General features: G+C 39.9%; 1 protein-coding gene across 5 annotated transcripts in view; it reads right to left on the minus strand.

The window, feature by feature from the left end:
• The window catches only part of arhgap24 (Rho GTPase activating protein 24), a 93,510-nt gene that overhangs the window by 13,924 nt on the left and 59,471 nt on the right, over nucleotides 1-20,115 (minus strand). For 3 of the 5 annotated variants that reach the window (XM_074690025.1, XM_074690026.1, XM_074690028.1), the window contains one exon: nucleotides 4,186-4,308. In XM_074690025.1, coding sequence (XP_074546126.1) covers nucleotides 4,186-4,308 — 123 coding nt within the window. Of the gene's footprint in view, nucleotides 1-4,185; nucleotides 4,309-9,413; nucleotides 9,617-15,872; nucleotides 15,947-20,115 lie in introns of those variants that run through there. The other 2 variants (XM_074690027.1, XM_074690029.1) reach the window with 2 other exon arrangements.

A 20,115-nucleotide genomic window follows, 5' to 3' on the forward strand; every position in this document is an offset into this window, starting at 1 on the left:
TGGATTGGAAAAAAATCACCACTTTTGTCCAGCAGAGGGCGAAATATTCCTCCCTGACTCATGTCAAGTGCATTTTATGGGAAAATATGGCTCCTAATATAGTCTGTAGACATTATCATCATCACAAATTTTTTTTTACATGGTGGCATGTTAAAAAAAGCAAATTAGAAATCGCAAAAATGGTGAAAATTGAAGTATTGCAATTTAAATCGAATCGGCACCTCAAAAATCGTAATAGAATTGAATTATGAGAATAGCATATCGTCCCAGCCCTACTTCTTTCATACACATCAGTAGGAATTTAACAAACACACAGCAATAAATTTTACTTCTTCAATCAGCTTTACCAGGATGAACTAGCAGACTGCTGGAGCTTCAGAACAGACAGATATCAAACGGCAGGTAGTGACGATGAGGTCTGACAGTCCTGAAACGGCAGCTTAACCCCTGTCTGACAAAATCTGACAGACTATCAATCCTTCCTCAGCTTCTTTTTCTTCTCTGTCTGGTGCAGAGTTCTCTGATCTACAACCAGCAGGCAGGAAAATGTCACATTTTGAAGTGCCTTTGGCAAATTCTAAGCCAAGCCTAAATTTGTTGAAAGCGTTGGGTGTCAGATGTTGTCGAGGCCACACTGAAAAAGACATGACACATGTCACAGCCCACTGAAAATGTGTCTGTGGTGGGTGGAAATGACAAGTGGAAATGATCACCCAATGTCACGAGAACACATGATGAAAACAAAACAGCTGATAAAATCTCCCACATATAGTAAAAAGAAGATATTTCAACAACAATTGAAATCAAGACAAAGAATCTGGTGATTACCATGAAACAAATCTCCAAAGATCCAGATGGAGAATCCACAGCTGCACATCTCTCAAAGGTCTGACTGTGAAAACTGGTCCAACTGTTCGTTCAAGCTGTTGAGTAATTAATTCATCATCAGAGCAAGTGTTCAGCTCAACATGACGGCACATTATCAGTGAGCCCGTCTGTGGGTCAAACTCAGAGGATGGAGTTTTGAGCTCTCTGTCTGTCACTGTCTGAATGAACAAACTTCAGGGCCAATCAGGGCTCAGCTAAGCATTGCTGTTACTGCAAATTGTGAAGGGAGAGGAACAGAGAGCGCCCGGCCCGGCTCCAGCATAGAGCCACCTTTCTTGTGGCATCTTTGACAAATGGCTCGTCCTTTTGAAGAGCAGTCAGCTGCAATAGACATCAAACTCGGTGCACTGAAAACAGAGGGGCCAGCTCAGCCTCATCCATTCACTGTGACACCGAGCACTGCCTGAACAGCTCGTCCGGTAACACGCTGCACTTGTTGTCCCGCTAACACAGAATGTAGGCCAGTGTCTGCCAGCAAAGTCAACAAGCAGCAGAGGAGCAGCAGGAGGCTCAGTGATCAGAACAATGATTGCAACAAAGTGAGGTTCAGCTTCACAAGAATCTACGGCAAAATAACAAACTTCAGCTGTGAGTTCAGGTTTCTCTGATGCTTAATTACATGATCAAAGATGTTTATTTCTAAAAAAGACCATCTCTGAACGCACAACACATCCAACCTTGAGGCAGATGGGCTACAGCAGCAGAAGACCACACCGGGTGACCCTCCTGTCAGCTAAGAACAGGAAACTGAGGCTACAATTCACACTGGGTTACCAAAACTGGACAATAGAAGATTGGAAAAACGTTGCCTGGTCTGATGAGTCTGGATTTCTGCTCCACATTCGGATGGTTGGCTCAGAATTTGGAATAAACATCATGAAAGCAGGGATCCATCCTGAGTATTGTTGCAGTTCATGCCTCTGCCGTTATTACCACAGTGTACCCTGATGGCTACTTCCTTCAGGTGACACGCCATGTCACAAGGTCAAATAATCTTGAACATGACGACGAGTTCACTGTACTTCAATGGTCTCTACAGTCTCCAGATCAATGTAGTGGAAAGGGAGATCCTCATCATGGATGTTCAGCCAACAAATCTGCAGCAGCTGTGTTTTGCTATCATCATGATATGAAGCAAAATCTCTGACGAGTGTTTGCAGCATCCTGTTGAATCTATGCCACCAAGGATTAATGCAGGTCTGAAGGTTAAGGGGCTCTAACGATTAATCTCCATCCAATCATGTGTCGTTTTAACACGATGTCACATGTGACGCAGAATGTCAACAGCGTCATGAGAAGAGGATCATGGCGGGCAGCAGAAGGTTATTTAAAGGTCCCAAATTATGCAAAAATCTCTTTATTAAGTATTTTAGTGAAATTTGTGGGTCTTTGGCTTTCCTCCCAGCCCACAAAATGTGATATTTAATGACAAAACCTGTACTTAGTAGTGCTTGTGAATGTAAAATCCTGACCTAACACGAGCTGTTTGGATTTTGGGGATTTGCCGACGTCAGCGATTCCCTTTTGTGACCAATCAGGAGCAAGTCTGACCTGATTGGTCCATCAGAGAAGATACTCCCAAAACCCCTCCCCGCCCACTCTCCTCCCCGCTGCTGGAGAGAATTCTCCAGTAGCAGGGAGGAGAATGCCAAAGTTGAAGAACCATCACTGCTTTGCTTTTGGCTGTAAACAGCCATATAGTTCCATGCACAAGCTTCTCATCTCAGAAGAAGACAAGTCTAAGTGGCTTGAGTTCATTTATCAAATGTGCCAGCTACACTCAGTAAAAATGTCCATGTGTGTGCTAGTCACTTCACGGCCGACTGCTTTTCCAACTTTGGACAGTCCAACAGAGGGCTAGCGAATAGACTGGTCCTGAATCCTGGCGCATTACCAACCATCCCGCAACAAACCTCGGACCCTGGAAATGTGAGTATTTTAAATGCTGTGTGCTGTGGAGCAGATGTAAGAGCTTTTCCTTGGGGTCCCCCTGTCTCTGTGTTAGCTTCAAGATGCTAACTTTAGCTGCGGTTAGCCTGTTGTTTTAGCCTGTAATGTTATGGTAAACGAGCTTCGCTGTTTTCTAAACATTGTGCACTCGGAGCTCGTGGCGCTGCTCTTGGTGATGCGGAAGAGCGGGGCGGTATCAGCGGTGGCTCATTTACAAATGAAGGTCACGCCCACTAAATCAGACCGTTCTGAACAGAGGGGCTATGAGAGCCTGGATACAATGCTGCTGTGCTTGATTTATTGGCTTTTTTTTGGACCAAAACATGTTACTACCATTTCATGAAGACATCAATGATCCATTTTAAACTGCAGAAAAGGAGCAAAATATGGGACCTTTAAGGTTAGCAAGGGGATAAAGTAATACTGACACAGCAAAAGAGGATCTGTTATGATACTCCCTTCATCACGGCATGCATTTTGTCTGAACGTTGTTTTCAGTGTGCTGAAATCTTCCCGTTCATAAAAAAATACCCTTGCTGCAACTGTAACATCTTGTCTCAGGTACAAAACATGGCTGAGTTCAAGTTCACATTAATGTAGAAATTAGGGCTGCAGCGACGAATCGATAAAATCAGTAAAACTCGATTAGTAAAAGCATTGACGTTTTTCGATAATAGATGCACTGTGCTTCACCATTACTGTATTAGTTAACTTGTCTTCTTCCTTTTTGTTGGATTTAGCGGTTAGCAACTAGCTGAAGGTGCATTACCCCCACCTACTTAACTGGAGGGTAGATTGCCTGGGCTGTGGGGCTGTATGCGTCACAGGTAAACAGATCAGTGTGGCGGAGGAGACGCTGAGCTAGCAGGAGAGGGGAACAAGTAAACACACGAATGATGGCAGAGCCGGAGAAGCCGTTTGTCCAAAAAAAAAAAAACAAAGTTTGGGAGTATTTCACGCTGAGTAAAAGCAAACGGCGTGTTAATTGCAACATTTGCAAAAATGACCTCGCATGGAACGGCAGTACGGTTGTAATGATCCAGCACTTAAAGCACAAACATGTCGATGACAAGCGGGGAAGCTCGTCAGCAAAGTGAGGAGCTACAAAATACCACATATACTCCTTCTTTATGTTAAGGAATTTATAGTATGTCTTTTAGGACTTGTTTCGTCTTTTATTAAATCGTCACCCCGTTTGAAAACTGTGGGGAACTCATTGAACTAATGTATTTATCTAATGTATTTCCATTATATTTTTCTTTCATTAAGTTAAATATACTCCCTGACCCATCAAATGTGAAAGACCAAGGTCTGATGAAGCAAAAGTGATGTTAAAGATCTACTGACCTCCACCAAAAGGAGCCCAGATGACCCTGCGGATCGTCTTCACCCAATCCTCCATGTCATTCTGGGTGCTGGCCATGAGCAGGTAGGTCTCATGGTTGGCTGTCATCCGCTCTCTGTCTCCCCCTGATGAAACACAAGAAACACAAACATAAATGACTGACGTGTGTAAACTCTCTTTTTTTAAATAATGAGGAATTAAACTCTGTGAACGCTGATGATCCTCAATGACTTTCAAATCGTAGTTAAACATCCCCTCCTGAAATCTTTCCCACACACGCTGGATTTTTGTCCCTAAAAGTTTTCATGACCTTGACATAATTTCTCAGACTTGCATCTTCTCCTTAAAACTCAAAACCCCTCAGATATGCAAAAGTTCTTCGTTTCAAAGGACGCTCAATTTCTTCTACTTTCAGAAATATGTTCTGGAGGCTTTGAGTCTCCATGTGTCGTGCGCTTGTTGCATACTGCACTCTGATTGGTTTGAAATAAGCTGATGTCGAAAAACATCAAAACCAGATTCAAGGTGAGCAGAGAAAGAGAAATGATTTCCCTCCAGCACCTGATGCTCACACAGTCTTTCAAGTATCCATTTTATTATGAAATATTCTGCATGCTGAAGGGCAAACATTCAGATGAAATAATGAGAAACTGATTTTTATTTTTTTATTTTTTTAATAGAAAAGAGACAGAATGACAGAGCCCCGGGTGGTGTCAGACCTCCTGGTGCAAACAAAGCTCAAGTTTATAAAGAGCACTTTATTTACTGAATCAAACACATGAAGAAGAAGAAGAAGAAGTTGTCCTTCGTGTAGAATACATCTCACAGTTATCAACCATGTGCTCTCTGTCTGCCATCATATGACACCGCACTGATTGGAGCCGAGGGTCTGGACCTGTTTCACATCACCAATATGATCACTATGACTACAGAACCATTTCCACTGCTCCATTTCAGCTTCATTACGATGAAACAAACAATACGTTCACAGCGATGCACCTGGTGTATTATGGGAGAAGATGAATCATTAAGAGACAAATGGTGTGTCACGCAAATTCTGAATTATTCATGAGTTTGACCACCAGGGATGCTGCTCCATTGATTGAGGCACAGGGTGAGATCTGCATGCAGGAAATATTTATCGGCTGCTACAGAACAACATGACAGACAAGTCCTAATGAAGCAGAAATAAACCCCACATGGCTTCGTCAAAACCGCATTATTATCTCCTTTAATGCATTAATTGATTGTACAGCTTATAAATTGCGTCGTTCTCTAAATTAAGTCAGCAGCAGATCTCAAAATCATATAAAACAGAGGGATGGGTATGTGTCTATTCAGGGCCCTTTCTTTAAATATGGCTTGTTCAACTCAGGCTATCATGCTGCTGTCAGGCTCCAATAACAATGTTTGATATAACTCAGCTCTATTCCTGAAAGCAGTTTGACCTCTGGTTTATCAATCCTGGATCTATTCATCTGTAGTGAAAAAGCACTTAAGTGTGTGTTGTAATGTGTCCGTCCAGGTGTGTTGACGTGTCTAGTGTTCAAAGTACTAATTCCTATATTTATATCTACTGTTGTAGTATGTTTGGGTTGTAGATTTGACCTGGGTTGATGCCATTTGTGTCTATAATTCGATTTTGCTTGGATAAATCAGATTATTAAGACTTTGAACTTCTGTTCATTTCCCCTTAAACTTAATAATTTCTCAAACATAATAATTACGCCTGCATGTTACAGGTATTATTTGTAAGTAGATCATTTCATTAGTACAGGGCTATTAGCATCAACATTAGAGATAGACCAATATGGATTTTTTGGGGCCGATACCAAAACTGATTATCAGTAGGCAAGGAGGCCGATAACCAATATTTGAAGCCGATATTAATTTACAGTCAAAATGAAAATATTGGCATAAAAATTTTGAACAATACAAACTCCAACACTTAACTGTATTCAAATGCCTTCGAGCATATGTTTACTAAACAGCTCCCAGGCTTCGCAGCATGTTTTATAAAGTTAAATGAAAACTTAAAAAAATAAATAGCTAAAGTTTTCTACAGTCAAAAAAGTTTTCCAAAATTTCTATGTAACTGCAATAAAACTGGACAGAATTGAGTTTGTGCTGCTGTATACAGGCATGTAATGTAGTTTAATTAATTTTCTGTTTGGTTTTACATGACTGATTTTAAATGACCATCCAGGGCTTCCATGAAGTAGACAGGGAGAAATTCTGTGCAGAGAAGCATCAGAGCCAAAACAACACAGTTTTGAATGGATTTCATATCAGTCGTCGGATTAAAAAAAAGGCTGATGCCGATATGCCCCAAAATGCCAAATACTAATCAACATTATTGTTTTTTGTGCCATTTAAGACTGAAATAAACATATTTTCACTTTTTAATTTTTTTTAATCTATGTGCTGAAAGGTACAAAATAGCACATTCAGAAGATAAATAAAACCATTAAAAAATAAAACGTGGTTATTTCTGACATTAATGGCATGAAAATAAACTGGTCTATACTCACAGCCCTGTACTGGTAAAATTTGATTTTTTACAGGATATTATAGTAGATGAACCACTGCAGTGTCCATGCTATCTGCAGTGCTCCCTACTGCAGCTAGGAGGAAAGTAACAACACTACTGTGCTTTTTTAAAGCAAATTTCCCTTTAAAAGAAACTCCGGATAGGTCAGTTGATCAGTCAAAGATGTCAAACAAGGCTGGAGTCTCACTATATCAGAGCTATCACCTGTGAGCTAAGCATACAGGTGCAGCTGATCAGAAGGATGGCAGCAGACAAAGGTAAAGGAGCTATATGGTGTTTGAGTTTATGTACTTGGAGCTATCTTCATGTTATCCTTAAATATAGAGATCGAACTATAACCAATACTCTTTGTTTCTTCGGGCTTTAATCACCCAATCCATCAAACAAGAGTCAACAGCAGAACAAGATGTTTGGCATTGGAAGAAATTTGGCAAATTTTCAATGGGTGCAACCCATATACTCAGCTCTGCTGCTCATCCCACAAAGGCATGTTTCTTACAAATTTGGCTCCATTTAAAAAGGAAATCACCAGGTTTTTCAAAAATATAAGATCTATTGCTAAGTAGCATTGTTACTACAAAGAAATAATCTACCAAACGCGAGTTTCCTTAACTTTTGGGCCCCTCAGAGATGCCACCTACCTGCAAGTCTTGTGCTGTGTCCTAAACCATATACTTTTGTACTTCCACTGACTATTTTGAGTGCATAAGTGCGTTCACACTGACAGTATGGAAAACGCAGAGCACTTTGATTTCCCAGTTGGCGCACTGAAAACGGTCAGAAAGTTGAGTGTGGAACACTTCTCACCCTCAACGATTGTTATATTGGCTTCACAGAAGAAGAGTCAGGCATGGACAAAAGAATGGCGATGTAGCTTCTGGTGAGCCCAAAGCTGCAGTGTTTGACTGGGGACAACAATACCTTGTAAGAGTTTGTGCACTGTTCTAGTAAGTGCAGGGTGTATGCAGTGCATTACATAGAAGTGTACCAATAGAAGTGTGCAACTTGGGACATAGCAATGGTTTTGGACCAAACTGGTGTAGCTCAAATCAAGATAATTGTAAGGATTGCTTTACATTGTTAATGTGACAAAAAGTACTGTGAAGTGGAATTCCAAACGTGATTAATCCCCATTAACTACCGAAATGTATCAAGTCAGCGCATTTAAACAAAGCTATTATTTCACAGCCCTAATCAACAATCTTTGATGATGAGCGTAACAAAGTGAGCCACTGATTCAGACTAAAATGCCTTCGTCCCTGGACAGCTCCAGTAAATTTAGAGCCAATCTTTGACAGTGAGATGGATGCTTCCAGTCAGTCTTAATGAGATCTCATTAGTGGGCAGCAGATGCCAGTGTTCGCCCTGAGTATGCCACACAGGGCAAGCACTACATGTCCACAATGCTTATGGGCTGCCAGTATGAACAGACTGGAGAAACTGTCAGGGTTTGGTTAAGACTGAGATCATTCAAAGTATTTCTTTTTTTTTTATGGATGCAAAGGCCAAGTCATAGGCCGTAATTTTACCAAGGGCTGCATCTCATGTCAACTTTTTTCTGGCAACGTTTTAACTGTGTGTTTGACCTCATGGCCATGATAGCATGAATCAGATGGCAGTGTTTTTGTGTGTTTTTGGACTAAGAAAAAAGTCCCTCGGTCAATGTTGTTAATTGACTGGAAAGAAAACAAATCATTATCACTATCACTGCCCTTTACTGCAGACTTTTGGCATTCTCATGTGCCTTAATTAATGTTATACAAACTAAATGACTAGAGTAATCAATAAATGGATCTGACTTCGCTGTTTGCACTTATTTATTTATTTATTCATTTATTTATTGTTTTATACCCATTAGTTTTAATTTCTGACTTATCATTGAGCATTAAAAAACACTAAAAAACATTTTAAAAAATAGCTTCTCTTAGATTCAATTTTACAGTCATCTATATAGAGCCTATTTATATTATTATTATTATTATTTTTATTCTTTTATTATCTTTTATTTTTTACATGGCTAAGCAATTTGCATTTGATTCAAGATCATATCAAAGTAGGTTTGAAGATTAAAAACAAAACAAAAGCAAAAAACAAATACAGTTTGCTGCAAAATAATGCTGAATTTTATGACTAATTTGATTTCCACTTCTCTCAAAGCAATCTACTTACAAGCATCCTCCATTCAGTCTCGAGAAACAATCAAGATGTCTAGTTTGATAGCTGAAAATGTTATTATGTCAAGAACATTAGTTATTTGACAAATATGGTGATTTACATCCAGGAAGTAAGCTCCTTCCTTTTAATTCCAGGCAAGTGCTTTCGTCCTCCGATCCAGTGATTAGTCACTACCCGTTATTGACTTCCTCCTGAGCTCTCATTAATTACACTTCACGTAGAGAAGGCATCATTGATTAACAATCACACCCCCATCGTTAGACTTGAACATGCAAAGCAACACTTTTGCCTGAGCAGCATGAAACTTAAGACTAATATTTGCGCACACGTCTTCAGTCATTTACACACAACATACATGAGGAAGAAGCTTAAGCTCATCTGCTTTAGTAAGAATCAACATCCGCACAGAACATACATCTTCCTCATGCAGAGACGCGCAACAGATATTCAAAGACGCAATTTATCAACAAACCGGAACACCGCCGGTGAACGCAGCTCACTTACATTCGCACATGTGATTCCTCCTGCAGCCGGTTGAAGCGTCACCGTCTCTCCGAAATATGTCGTTTAACAGCGTTTCAGATGATTAACCCGAGTGACAAACTTGTCACAGCAGCTTACAGGTTTACAGGTTTAATTTCACAGAGAGGAAGAGGAGGAAGAGGAGGGGAGAGGACGAGTGTCGATGTGTCCACTGTGGGAGACAGACCGTGTAACACGGTGGCTATCAGGGGCGTGCCAACAGTTTTTAGAGTCATGAGAAAATCATCCACAGTGCCAGACTGAAACTGATACTCTATCACTATTAAAGGGGATTACAAAATAAAGATGGGAAAATATTTTTCAGCCTTTTTTTCTTTAAAAAATAAAAGTCAAACAGTTAAAAAAAATAGTGTTTTTGCTGCTTTCAGATTTGGATCGACCCATGTTTACCCAGGGGGAGGTAAAGCACACCATTTATTTTATTGTCCAGATAACAAAACCATTATAAAGCAGAGAATTTAATCAAACTGATTAAGTAAGACAACCCTGATCTGACACATAACAATGTCTGATGGACTGGAAATATAGAATTCGCCTAAAAGGTAAAAAGCAGATTGATATTTTGCACTGGAATTACAACAATGTACTTCACACAAGTCAGGACAACAGTATATTCGATTTTTAATATTTTGCGAATGCAGCATTTGTCACTGTTAGCCTGCATGTGGTAAATCAACCATAATGCAACAGTGTAGATTGATATTTATTCCATGCCTACACGGGCAGACAATTCAGTGTCCTGACTTTTTATTGCAATAGGGGTCAATTTTCCTTTAAGAGTGAGTATTGTAGTTTTTTAGGCATATTGTCCCTCTGATGCACCCTTAGTAGTTTTAAACAAAGATAAAAATAACCTGTATTTTTCTACTACAAAGCAAAACACCCCCTCTCTAAGTTTTTGCATTGTTGGTGCACAACTATAGTAGTTTTGTATTTAACTGAACCTTGGACAAGACTGCTGTGGGTAAAGCCAATAAAAGACAACGTCATCAGCTGGAATGCAGAGGACATGACGCTAAATTAATGAGTGATCAGTATTTTGTTAGCATACTGTCGTAGTATTTGCCTCCTCTTCGATACTTGGTCTTTGGAGAAATAAATGTTTTGGCAGTTTCATTGGTTTACCCCCCAGAAAACTGGCTTTGTAAACTTCAATAATGACTGGTGTGGCAAATCCTGACTCATGCATCCAGTTGAGTCCAAAGACCTCTGTGGATATCTGAAAGCTAGAATTAAGCATTTGAAATAGCTTTGCCAAGAGAATGACACACGTCCAACCAATCCCCTTTGTCCAAATGTCACATTACTCCAGCTAATCAGTCTAAATTTGATGCATAGACCACTCAAGTGGATCTGACGGATGTATTCCACAGTGGCATCAATCAGACACAGTGGCTAATTTGGTATGTAACATTTTCTCAGCATTGTTTACACTGATTGTCATGCAAAGTAATTGTGATTCTCTGGTGTCCCTGCGGGTGCTTTTGTCCACATTTAAAATCAATCAGCCCTCACTGTTGAGCCCCAGTTTCCGCTGCTTGGATGGGAAGACAGCATTTCCTGTTGGAAACAACGCTTGTGAACCTGTTAAACAAGCGTGCAACAGGATTATACAGCATACCACGGCTATTACAGCACAGTCCTGTTCCTCCTGCCATTTCCTGTTGATGTTCAGCTTTCCTCCACAGTGTCTGCAGTTTACAGAGACGGGTGATGTGTCAAACTCACTTAGGAGTTGGACTACTTCCTGGGAAAGACTTCAAAAACTGGGATAACAAAATGGGTAAAAAGACTGCTCTTTTTTTTATATTGATTTACTGAGACAACAGGAGCTAAAAATCCTGCACCACCCATGTACAGAAATATTTTATATTCCTCAAAATCAGCAAAAATGTGCCAACATCACGTTAAAACAATAGTGGATCACATACTCCTGGATGTTATGAGGAATCTGTGGTGTGGCCAAGGAAGGAATCCTGTCAAACTCACAAGACCAAGAAAATGTTGATGAGCCAAACATAGGCTTGAAACAACCTGTTATAGTAATGCCTTTCATTCAGAATTTTAGAGCAAAATAAGACATGTTCATGTTGAGCTGTAAAACCTCAAACCTGGGCAAGCTCTACTCAATACCCTGATCTTTTGTTGTAGTTAAGATAAATACGATCTGGTTTAGACATGGTTTATTTTAATCTGAAAGCAAGGGGCAACAACTGGTTTGTAAAAACAGAGCCTATACGGAAGTACTAAAAGTTGTTGTTAATCGACAATCCGCTTGAGGATGGCTGCAGAAAGACTAGAAGTCATGTACACACCCGGCCATAAAAACAGACTTTTACGAAATCAAGAGTGTATGGCAAAAAGCATATTTACAGCCTGGTTCAAAAATGGCTTGGGTCTAAAACGCTGATTTTACTATCAGCACACATTGTACAGTGAAGGAATTTTTTTTAACTTGGTGGTTTAGAAGTTATTAGGATCGTTTGATTGTCCAATCAGAGACACAGCTCAGGTCACGTGACTGGCGGGCGCCCTGTAGCTGTTCGAAGAACTCACAGCTGGCGTCATAGCAAATGTGGCTGCAGATTGGCTTCATTTCAGGAACAGATGGGAGATGTCGCGGAGGCTACGTCCATGTTTTTGTCCAGTCTATGTTTGAAAGGTCGACGTTTTTGGGCAATTTCCATGCACAACTTCCTGTCCAGCTTGTTCTGCTTTTTATAAATTGACGCGTCACAGCTCCAGCATCCAGCAAAACGAATAGGCTTGCATATTTGCTCCAACCTGCCGGAGCAGGGAGGAAGCCGGACCACAACAGAGCAGATCCAATGGGAGTTGACACACTGACCTGAAGAGAAACCTATCTGATCGTGTGCTATAAGAGAGAAGGCCACAACATGCCTTCCAAAAAAATGATCTGCAGTTGAACATTCAATTTATTGATTTAAACATTGACAAAGCTGGGGTTACATTTTTCATAAAAATGCCAACAGAATATCTTTGATCTGTTTTGTTTGTTTTGTTTTGTTTGGTTTGGCTTATTTGTGTATTCCTACAGCTGTGGGTCGCCGGTCACAGGAAACCACTATATTATACTATATTTTGGGGATGTTGGCTGAAAAGTTTGGAAACCCCTGAGGTAGACTGAAAGCTCTGTGCATTGGGTGTTTGCTGATACTGCTCAGCCTGCTGCCATTGTCAGTAAACCTGTTGGACATTTTAGTGAATAAGGGATGGGAAAAATAAAACTAGCCAGCAGCAAACAGAGCTGCACCAGAGATAAAAGAAACTCTCTTTCTCTGTGTTTTTATAACCACACACTTACTTTTCCCGTCTGGCAGAGATGTGTCATGCAGCTTTTAACAAAATGCCATGTGTTCATGACTAGGAGGGAAAGGGTTTATTATAAAAGCAGACTAGCAGCTGCAGAGATTGTGTCATCTTTTGGTGAATGACATCTGTGTTTTAAACTGCTTTGATCATCCATGACTACTGATTTATTTCAATACTCAGCAACCGTCTGAAGTTAAAAGTCCTGAAGGAGAGTTTTTTAAGCAATATGCAAAAAAAGAAAAAAGAGAATCCACATCAGTCCAAGATGAGAGTCTTGTCTCCTAACCTTGCAAATTTATAATCCAGTCAATGATTTGACTCCAGGTTTACAAAAGCTCTAAGTACAAAGACGAGCAGAGAAACCTCGAGCTTGTTTACACTAATCACAAATATTTGCTTTCATTTCATTGTAACTTTCTCAGCTGTCAAGACTTTTAAGAAGTAACCTCTGAAAGATGAGTTCACGTATCATCTTGTAGCCTGTGAGTACATAAACAGCAGACGGCTCCCCTCTGACAGTTTCTTTACAGACTGTAGTTGCCTGCAAGTAATATTCTCCCCCACACAATTGTCAGCCTTCCTGTGATGTGTGTCCAAAAAAAAAAAAAAACCCTCCCCGTCATCGCCTCTTAAATGAGACCAAAGCTAGCAGGAGCTCACTACCAGGGAGAGCTGAGGAACTTCACTTTTAAGACGACTGTACCTGAAGAGACAACCGTGACAGCTGTCACAGTTCCCCTGATTCTCCACGCTTCAGCACACTGCGGCGAGGTCTCAGACACTTAGCTGTGAACAAATGTCAGCTGTACAGTTGCATGCAGACTTAACTTTGGAGGACAGCTTGTATGAAAACAACAAAGATGAACAGAGCGTGATTTCTTTTCACCTTGAGATTTTGATCCAGAAAAAATCTGGCAGGTTTCTGTGCAGTTTCAGTTTCTGTTGCAAAAAAATCAAAATTAAATCTGGATATCTCTATTCTTTTATTTAAGAGTGCCCTGACTTTACCGTCTGAGTTACTTTGAGTTGAGCCAACACCTGTTCATTCCAGCGTGGACCACTGACCGTAATGAGTGGCCAGCTGCAGACTAGTCTTTAACTAATGGTTGAAAACAGGTGGGAGACAACAAAGGATCCCACTGTGCTGTAATTGCTCACAAATACCTGAAGCACTGATACACCTCAGTCTGTAAGTCCTGTAAAACAATGCTGCTCCTATTCTACAACATGTCGGTTAAATGAAGTAGGAAACTATTTACATAAAATCTTACACTTATGCGAAAAAAAATATTGTGTGTGTGTCACAAATTAGAGCAACAGTTGGGAAGTTATTTTCTTTTTTTTTGTTTTTTGGTCAGAGATAGACAAAAGAAGTGACACCAGGGCTTTTATAATTCTGGTAGATCCTAAATTTAAGGATAAGGGGTAATGCAAAACAAATAAACAAATAAATTAAATATATATATGTATATATTTTTTTAAGAGCGCAATCTCCAGTTACAATAGATTCTCAACAAAAAAAAAAGCCACACATCTACAGCTTGCTATCAAGATGATCAAAAAGGTTGAACGGATATTATTGGATATCCTTTGACAATACAACAAAACATGTTAATGGTTTGACTGGGGCTTCATTATAACTGAAAAAAAAGACATTTAAAAAAAAGTAATTTAAGATGAAGTGTGTTAAAATTAGCAGCACTTAGAACAGGCTCTATAGAAATTTAATATAATAAATGTAAGAATGTTTAAAGTAGCGTATCTTCTTCCTGCTTTTCCTTTTTTAAATGGATCACTTGTTTCTTATTCGTGTTCCACGTGTTGATTTGGCAGTTTTACAACGAATGCCCTTGCTTTTCCAGATTGTCAATAATAAGAACATTGGCGACAAGCCCTCTAGTGGCTGAGAAGGAATACCACATAACGACAGCATTGTTTTGCGCAAGGACACTTCAGCATGTGATCACTGAACCCCGACCTTTCAGCTGAGAGACGACTACAATGACTGAGCCATCCCCACTCATTTTAAATTAGTGTCTAATCATCTGAATATAAAAGTCACATAGTTTCTGGTTACTTAAATCAGCCCTTTTGTATTTACACAGGAGCAGTGCTATTATCAAACTTTAGGCTGAAAAGGTCTTTAAAGTGCCCTAGCTCTAAACAGCTGTCATTCTTGAAAAAAGGAGAAATATTCCTAGCGGACCTAATATACTATCATACATAAAACTGAACCTCATACAGAATCCTACAACTTTTAGGTAGTTTGACATTTTCATTGGAAGCATTAAAATCAGCTCACTGCAGAAATGTTGTGTCACAAAAAACCCAAAACAAAACAAAAAACCTCAATCTTGACAGAAAGGAAAAGTGTGCTACAGTGTGAAAAATGACCTAACAAATACTCTGAAAGCTCAACAGTGAAAAACACTTTGTGTGAGACTTGGTGAGAAAATGTTAACTTCTTCCAGACTCTGGATGTTCTGCCTGCCAAGTGGAGGAAGCAGCTGTTGCTGGCCCAGAAACTGTGCAGACACTTTAACTACCTTGTTTAGCTTGAAATGACAAAAGTACGTGTCAGAATTTGCTCAGCGTCTGTGTCCGTGTGCGTTTGTGTACAGTGTGAGATTAACTGTTTACAGTGATGTTTCTTGTCTTGTCTGTGAGAGTTGTCCTCTTTGCATGCAAGCAGGGGCAGGTTGAGATTCAATATTGTGTCTAATGATAGTCTTCTGAGAAGTCCACACATCATAAATACACCCAACAGAACAGGAAGTCACTCTGCGAGCGACAAAACACAACACAATACAAAATGTTTTCATTCAAACAGAGTCATGACGAGGATTACAAGAGGGAACAAAACCTCTTTTCCTCTCTCAGCTTACAGATGACAGCAGCCTTATTTACAGCCTTTCATTCATGAGTAATATCACCTCCAGATGATCTAATCCCTCTGAAAAGTGCAGCTGTTTCAACAAAGAAGTCTGAAGCAAAGACATCAGTGCCCAGACAAGCACCTCTCACGTAGTGTAGTAAAGAAAAAACTATAAAAGCTCTGAAAAGTCAAATAATGCACTCATCTGTTACCTTGATGTGAGGATGTGACACCGTATAATCCATACTGAGGTAAACTATGAATCCCCTGATGGACCATCTCCATGTCTCCTCCACTCTCCAGAAAAGAAGCCCCCGAGTGGATTACAGAGTCTCAGCCACCCGGGTTAACTTGAGGACGAGAGTTCCTGACTGAGGAGCCGCTCTGCCACTTTTTGGCCCGGCTCAGAATGAGTGAGTGAGCACAGCTGAGAGGGTGTGAAAGAGAAAGGGAAGGAGGGGAGGGAGGGCAGGTTTGAAGAGGGGGTTGGGGAGTGCACACACACACACACACACACACACACACACACACACACACACACACACACACACACACACACACACACACACACACACACACACACACACACACACACACTCCTCTGGAGCACTGTAATGGGAACAATGGCCAAATCTCTGTGAAGGCTTGGGTTTAGAAAGGCCACTGGTCCAACAGAGGGCACGACCCCATGAGCAAACATGGAATCTCCCATTCACACTGGAGCGCCATTCAACACTAAACCGCAAAATGTTTCTTCTCTTGTTGTTTCTTTTTTTTCTAGATTTTGGTATCTTCATTGTCTTCTGATATAAATACAACTTATTTATTTATTAGTTCAAAGAAAAAGTGCCGACTTCAGTAACTTAGTTGGCCTGATGCAGATCAAGATCAAACTGACTAACTAGAAATAGAAGAAAACAACTACTAACAAAAACTTTACATTTGTAAACATATATTTGTAAGCAATGTCAGTGAAAGTAGCAGCAGATGTGTCTTGAATCAAACAGCAATGTTGCTCAAGTGCAAGAGACAGCAATTACTCAAGTGTCCACTAGAGGTGGTCCCAAAAGCAAAGGAATCCCCATTAATCCAACTTTAAAATACCAAATTTCACAGCAAAAATAAACATCTTTTCAGCCTGATATATTGTTTTACCCTCTGAATAGCTAATCCCAAAACACTGTTTTTCCACTTGGAAGATTCAATGAGTTATGTAAAATATAATAAAATTTTGGGCGTGGTTGAGTTTGCTGAAAAGCAGGGATGCACTGATCTAACTTTCTAAGACTTGATACCAGTTATGATCTAAGCGTACAGGTGCAGCTCATCAGACATTGGTAATTAAACTCATCTGTGTTGCACAGTGCTGCACATTTTGTGCATGACTCCTTCATATTATTCTTTAAATAAACAACTTAATAGATAATGTATTTCACAAAATCAGATCTTTAGAGCTGTCTCCTTACACAAAGTTGTGGTGGGCTAATCTGACTTTTTGAAGTCCTGATACCAATACTGATACCTGGGCTTTGATATTGGCCAATACTGATTTCTAACCTGATACCAGATATTTACCATTCTTTAGTTCTTAATATGAAGACAAGACTGAAAATTATGTTTTGGAAATTTTAGGATTTTCTTACTTTGTGAAAACAAAAGTTTCTTACTTTGGCAAAACAAGCATAAAATTCCTCTACATTGCTTGTATAAGCCATCTTTTATGCTAGCTTAGCTATGCTCAGCAAAAATACACCAACCTACCAGGTTTGATTCTATAGTATACACAGTTTTTGTAAACATAGAATAACATACGACTGAGTTTAATTGACCTGTCATATGGATTGTCTCTTTGTCACCAATTTCAAACCAAACTTTCTGAGATGACCAAGATCAGATCGGGTCATGCGTCCTGACAGGCAGGCATGACTTGCCAAATGGCTGATGACCCACCTCAGCGTCACTTCTTTGACTACTTCTATGATGATCCAGCATTTCTAATATTGCCACAACAATCATTTAGCTTCAGAACTTCTTCTCAGAAACCAGGATGTGACATTACGCAGACGATGTCCATGTTTTATACAGACTGTGGTTTTATCTTCTACAAGCTTTATAATAGCAAATATGGGCTGAAGTAATGAAGAAGTTTGTTTACCCGACCTCCTGTTTGTGCTCTTCTTCTTTAGGCTAACTCTTCAAATGAAGCTAACACACCAAAGCTTTTAGTCATTTAAGTTACATTTTCTGTCTTGAATTCAAGTGCATATACTGCGCTCCCATTACACTTGTGGACTTGACTCAAGCCATACAGACTCCTTGTGTAAAGCTCCTTTCTCTGCGGCTACATCTTCCCATGCATCTATAATGGGCGTCTTTTGTCACCTGACCCCCAGCAAGATATCGATGGCTAATTCTCTTCCTGTTGTCATGGTGGTCCTTGCCTGTCAATTGACATAATCTGAAGGCAGACACCAAAACATTAGCCTCCACCTGAGTCCCTGAAGACATTGTCTGGCAGAGAACACAGACTCCATAGAGTTACTACAGCTATCCATTACCATCTGATGCTGAATGAGAAACAAAATGAACAGAAGACAGGGGGTCAAGGGGTTGTTAGGCTCTACTGTCCAATCCTTACAAAGGCCAGTCAGGAACAAGGTAATCATAGCAGAAAAATGGAGCATAATGGCTGCATGAGCACTGGAGTCTTTTTAATATGATACCTTAACTTGAAGCTTCAAGATAAGCAAAGTGCAGAAAGTCAGACACTCTATCAAGCAAGATATTCAATCTTGATCCACTCTTCTCCAAACACAAAAGGACAAACTGAATGTCTCTGGTCAAAGGCAGCTGTTGAGAAGTATGAATGAGCCCAGCTTTAATGAGCTGTCCTGAGGACAGCCGGGGCAGCGATGGGTCAGTCTGTTCAGGGAGGTCACAGGGCTGTCAAAAAGCCAAAAGTCTCCGTTCTGATTTCATGCCAACTAAATAAAGAGCCATGTCTGTGTGTCCTGCCAAGCCGGCTGTAAATATAGCATTATGTAAGGGGAATCAATTTCAAGTTTAGGAAAAGGAAACACAGCTCAGAAGAGGCTTAAAGGTGAGAGCTCATGTTGGAAGAGAAGATAATCATAAAAAGTAGAGAATAATTTGGTGGTAATAGTCAGTTGTTAAGGGCTTAGGGTTACATTTCAAAGGGTGGTAGCAGTTTTCAACAAATGAAGTGTTTTTTTAACACTATTATCTTTTACCTTCCCAACAAAACCCAATAATGCATACGTTTTATTTGAAGATAGTTTCAAGTGTAATGTGTTACCTTTTCATGTTGAACTGTAATGGGAAACCAATAGTAGCCCTCAGGGTAGAGGTTTTGAATGAGACCTTTGAAATCGGAAGATGTTTTTGCCTTTGAAAATAGCTGTATGGGTGGTTTGAAGCAAATCTGCCAACATATTGAAAAACAAAAGAAACAAAACCAAAAAAAAGAGATTTCTTTGATTGTTTACTGTTGTTTTCAGTTTTAAAGCCAAACCTGAGGACAGTAAATTCAAACCACAGGAAGCTCTCAGTCGTTGAAATGAAACCACAAACACTCCACTCAAACTATTTATGTCAGTGATGACTTACTATGTAACATGATAATAATTTGAGACTAATTCCAAACATCTTTCAACTTTGCCTTGCCAGACTTTGAGGTTTTAAAGAATATCAAAACCCTCAGGAGAGAACCATTAAGACGACTAACAGTTTCCGTGACCCCTCTCCCGGGGATTAATATGCCATTAAACACTTGTATGTGGTGCTACTGGGCTGTAATGCTACATTAAGGAAACAAGCTGAGTGATACTTCAGGGAGAAGTCTCAGTAAAAGGTGGAGCAGATACAAATCCTGGAGAAATAAGCTCTCTAAAGTTACCATGACACATTATTTTTAATGCACTTTTAGCCTTGTCATATTTTCAGACTCTATGAGGCAAGCCAGACACACGCTTAACAAACATTTCTTTTGACTGAGGTGTACTCAACAGGATTGATGTTTGTATTACTCTCTCTATCCTGTGTATGTCTGTGTTAAAGATGTAGGTGTCTTACCGTTGTATAAACATTTCTCACTATGACGGATCACCAATCAGAGAGGTGTATATCATGCTCTCATAGCCACAGGGCTGTAAATCTGTAAAATGTGCACGCCTGGGATTCATACTTGATGTGAACTCTGTGACCCCAAATAAATGATTTCCCATGTTTTTCCAGAGATCCAAATTTGCTTTGACTAAGATACCGGATGTTGTGCTAAGCCTCCCACAGACACACTGATACAACATGTAAACAAATAGATATTCAACAATCTTAATTTAAGATAATAAAGCTTCTGTGTTATTTAGTAGAATAGGAGAAACTTTTCTTTTGGACATCGAAGAAAACATCCTAGTTCTATGACAAGAGAATGATAGT

The sequence above is a fragment of the Halichoeres trimaculatus genome, unplaced genomic scaffold (assembly GCF_033239565.1).
Source record: "Halichoeres trimaculatus isolate MK-OKI-2021-1 unplaced genomic scaffold, fHalTri1.1 fHalTri1_scaffold_16, whole genome shotgun sequence".
NCBI classification, from domain to species: Eukaryota; Metazoa; Chordata; class Actinopteri; order Labriformes; family Labridae; genus Halichoeres; species Halichoeres trimaculatus.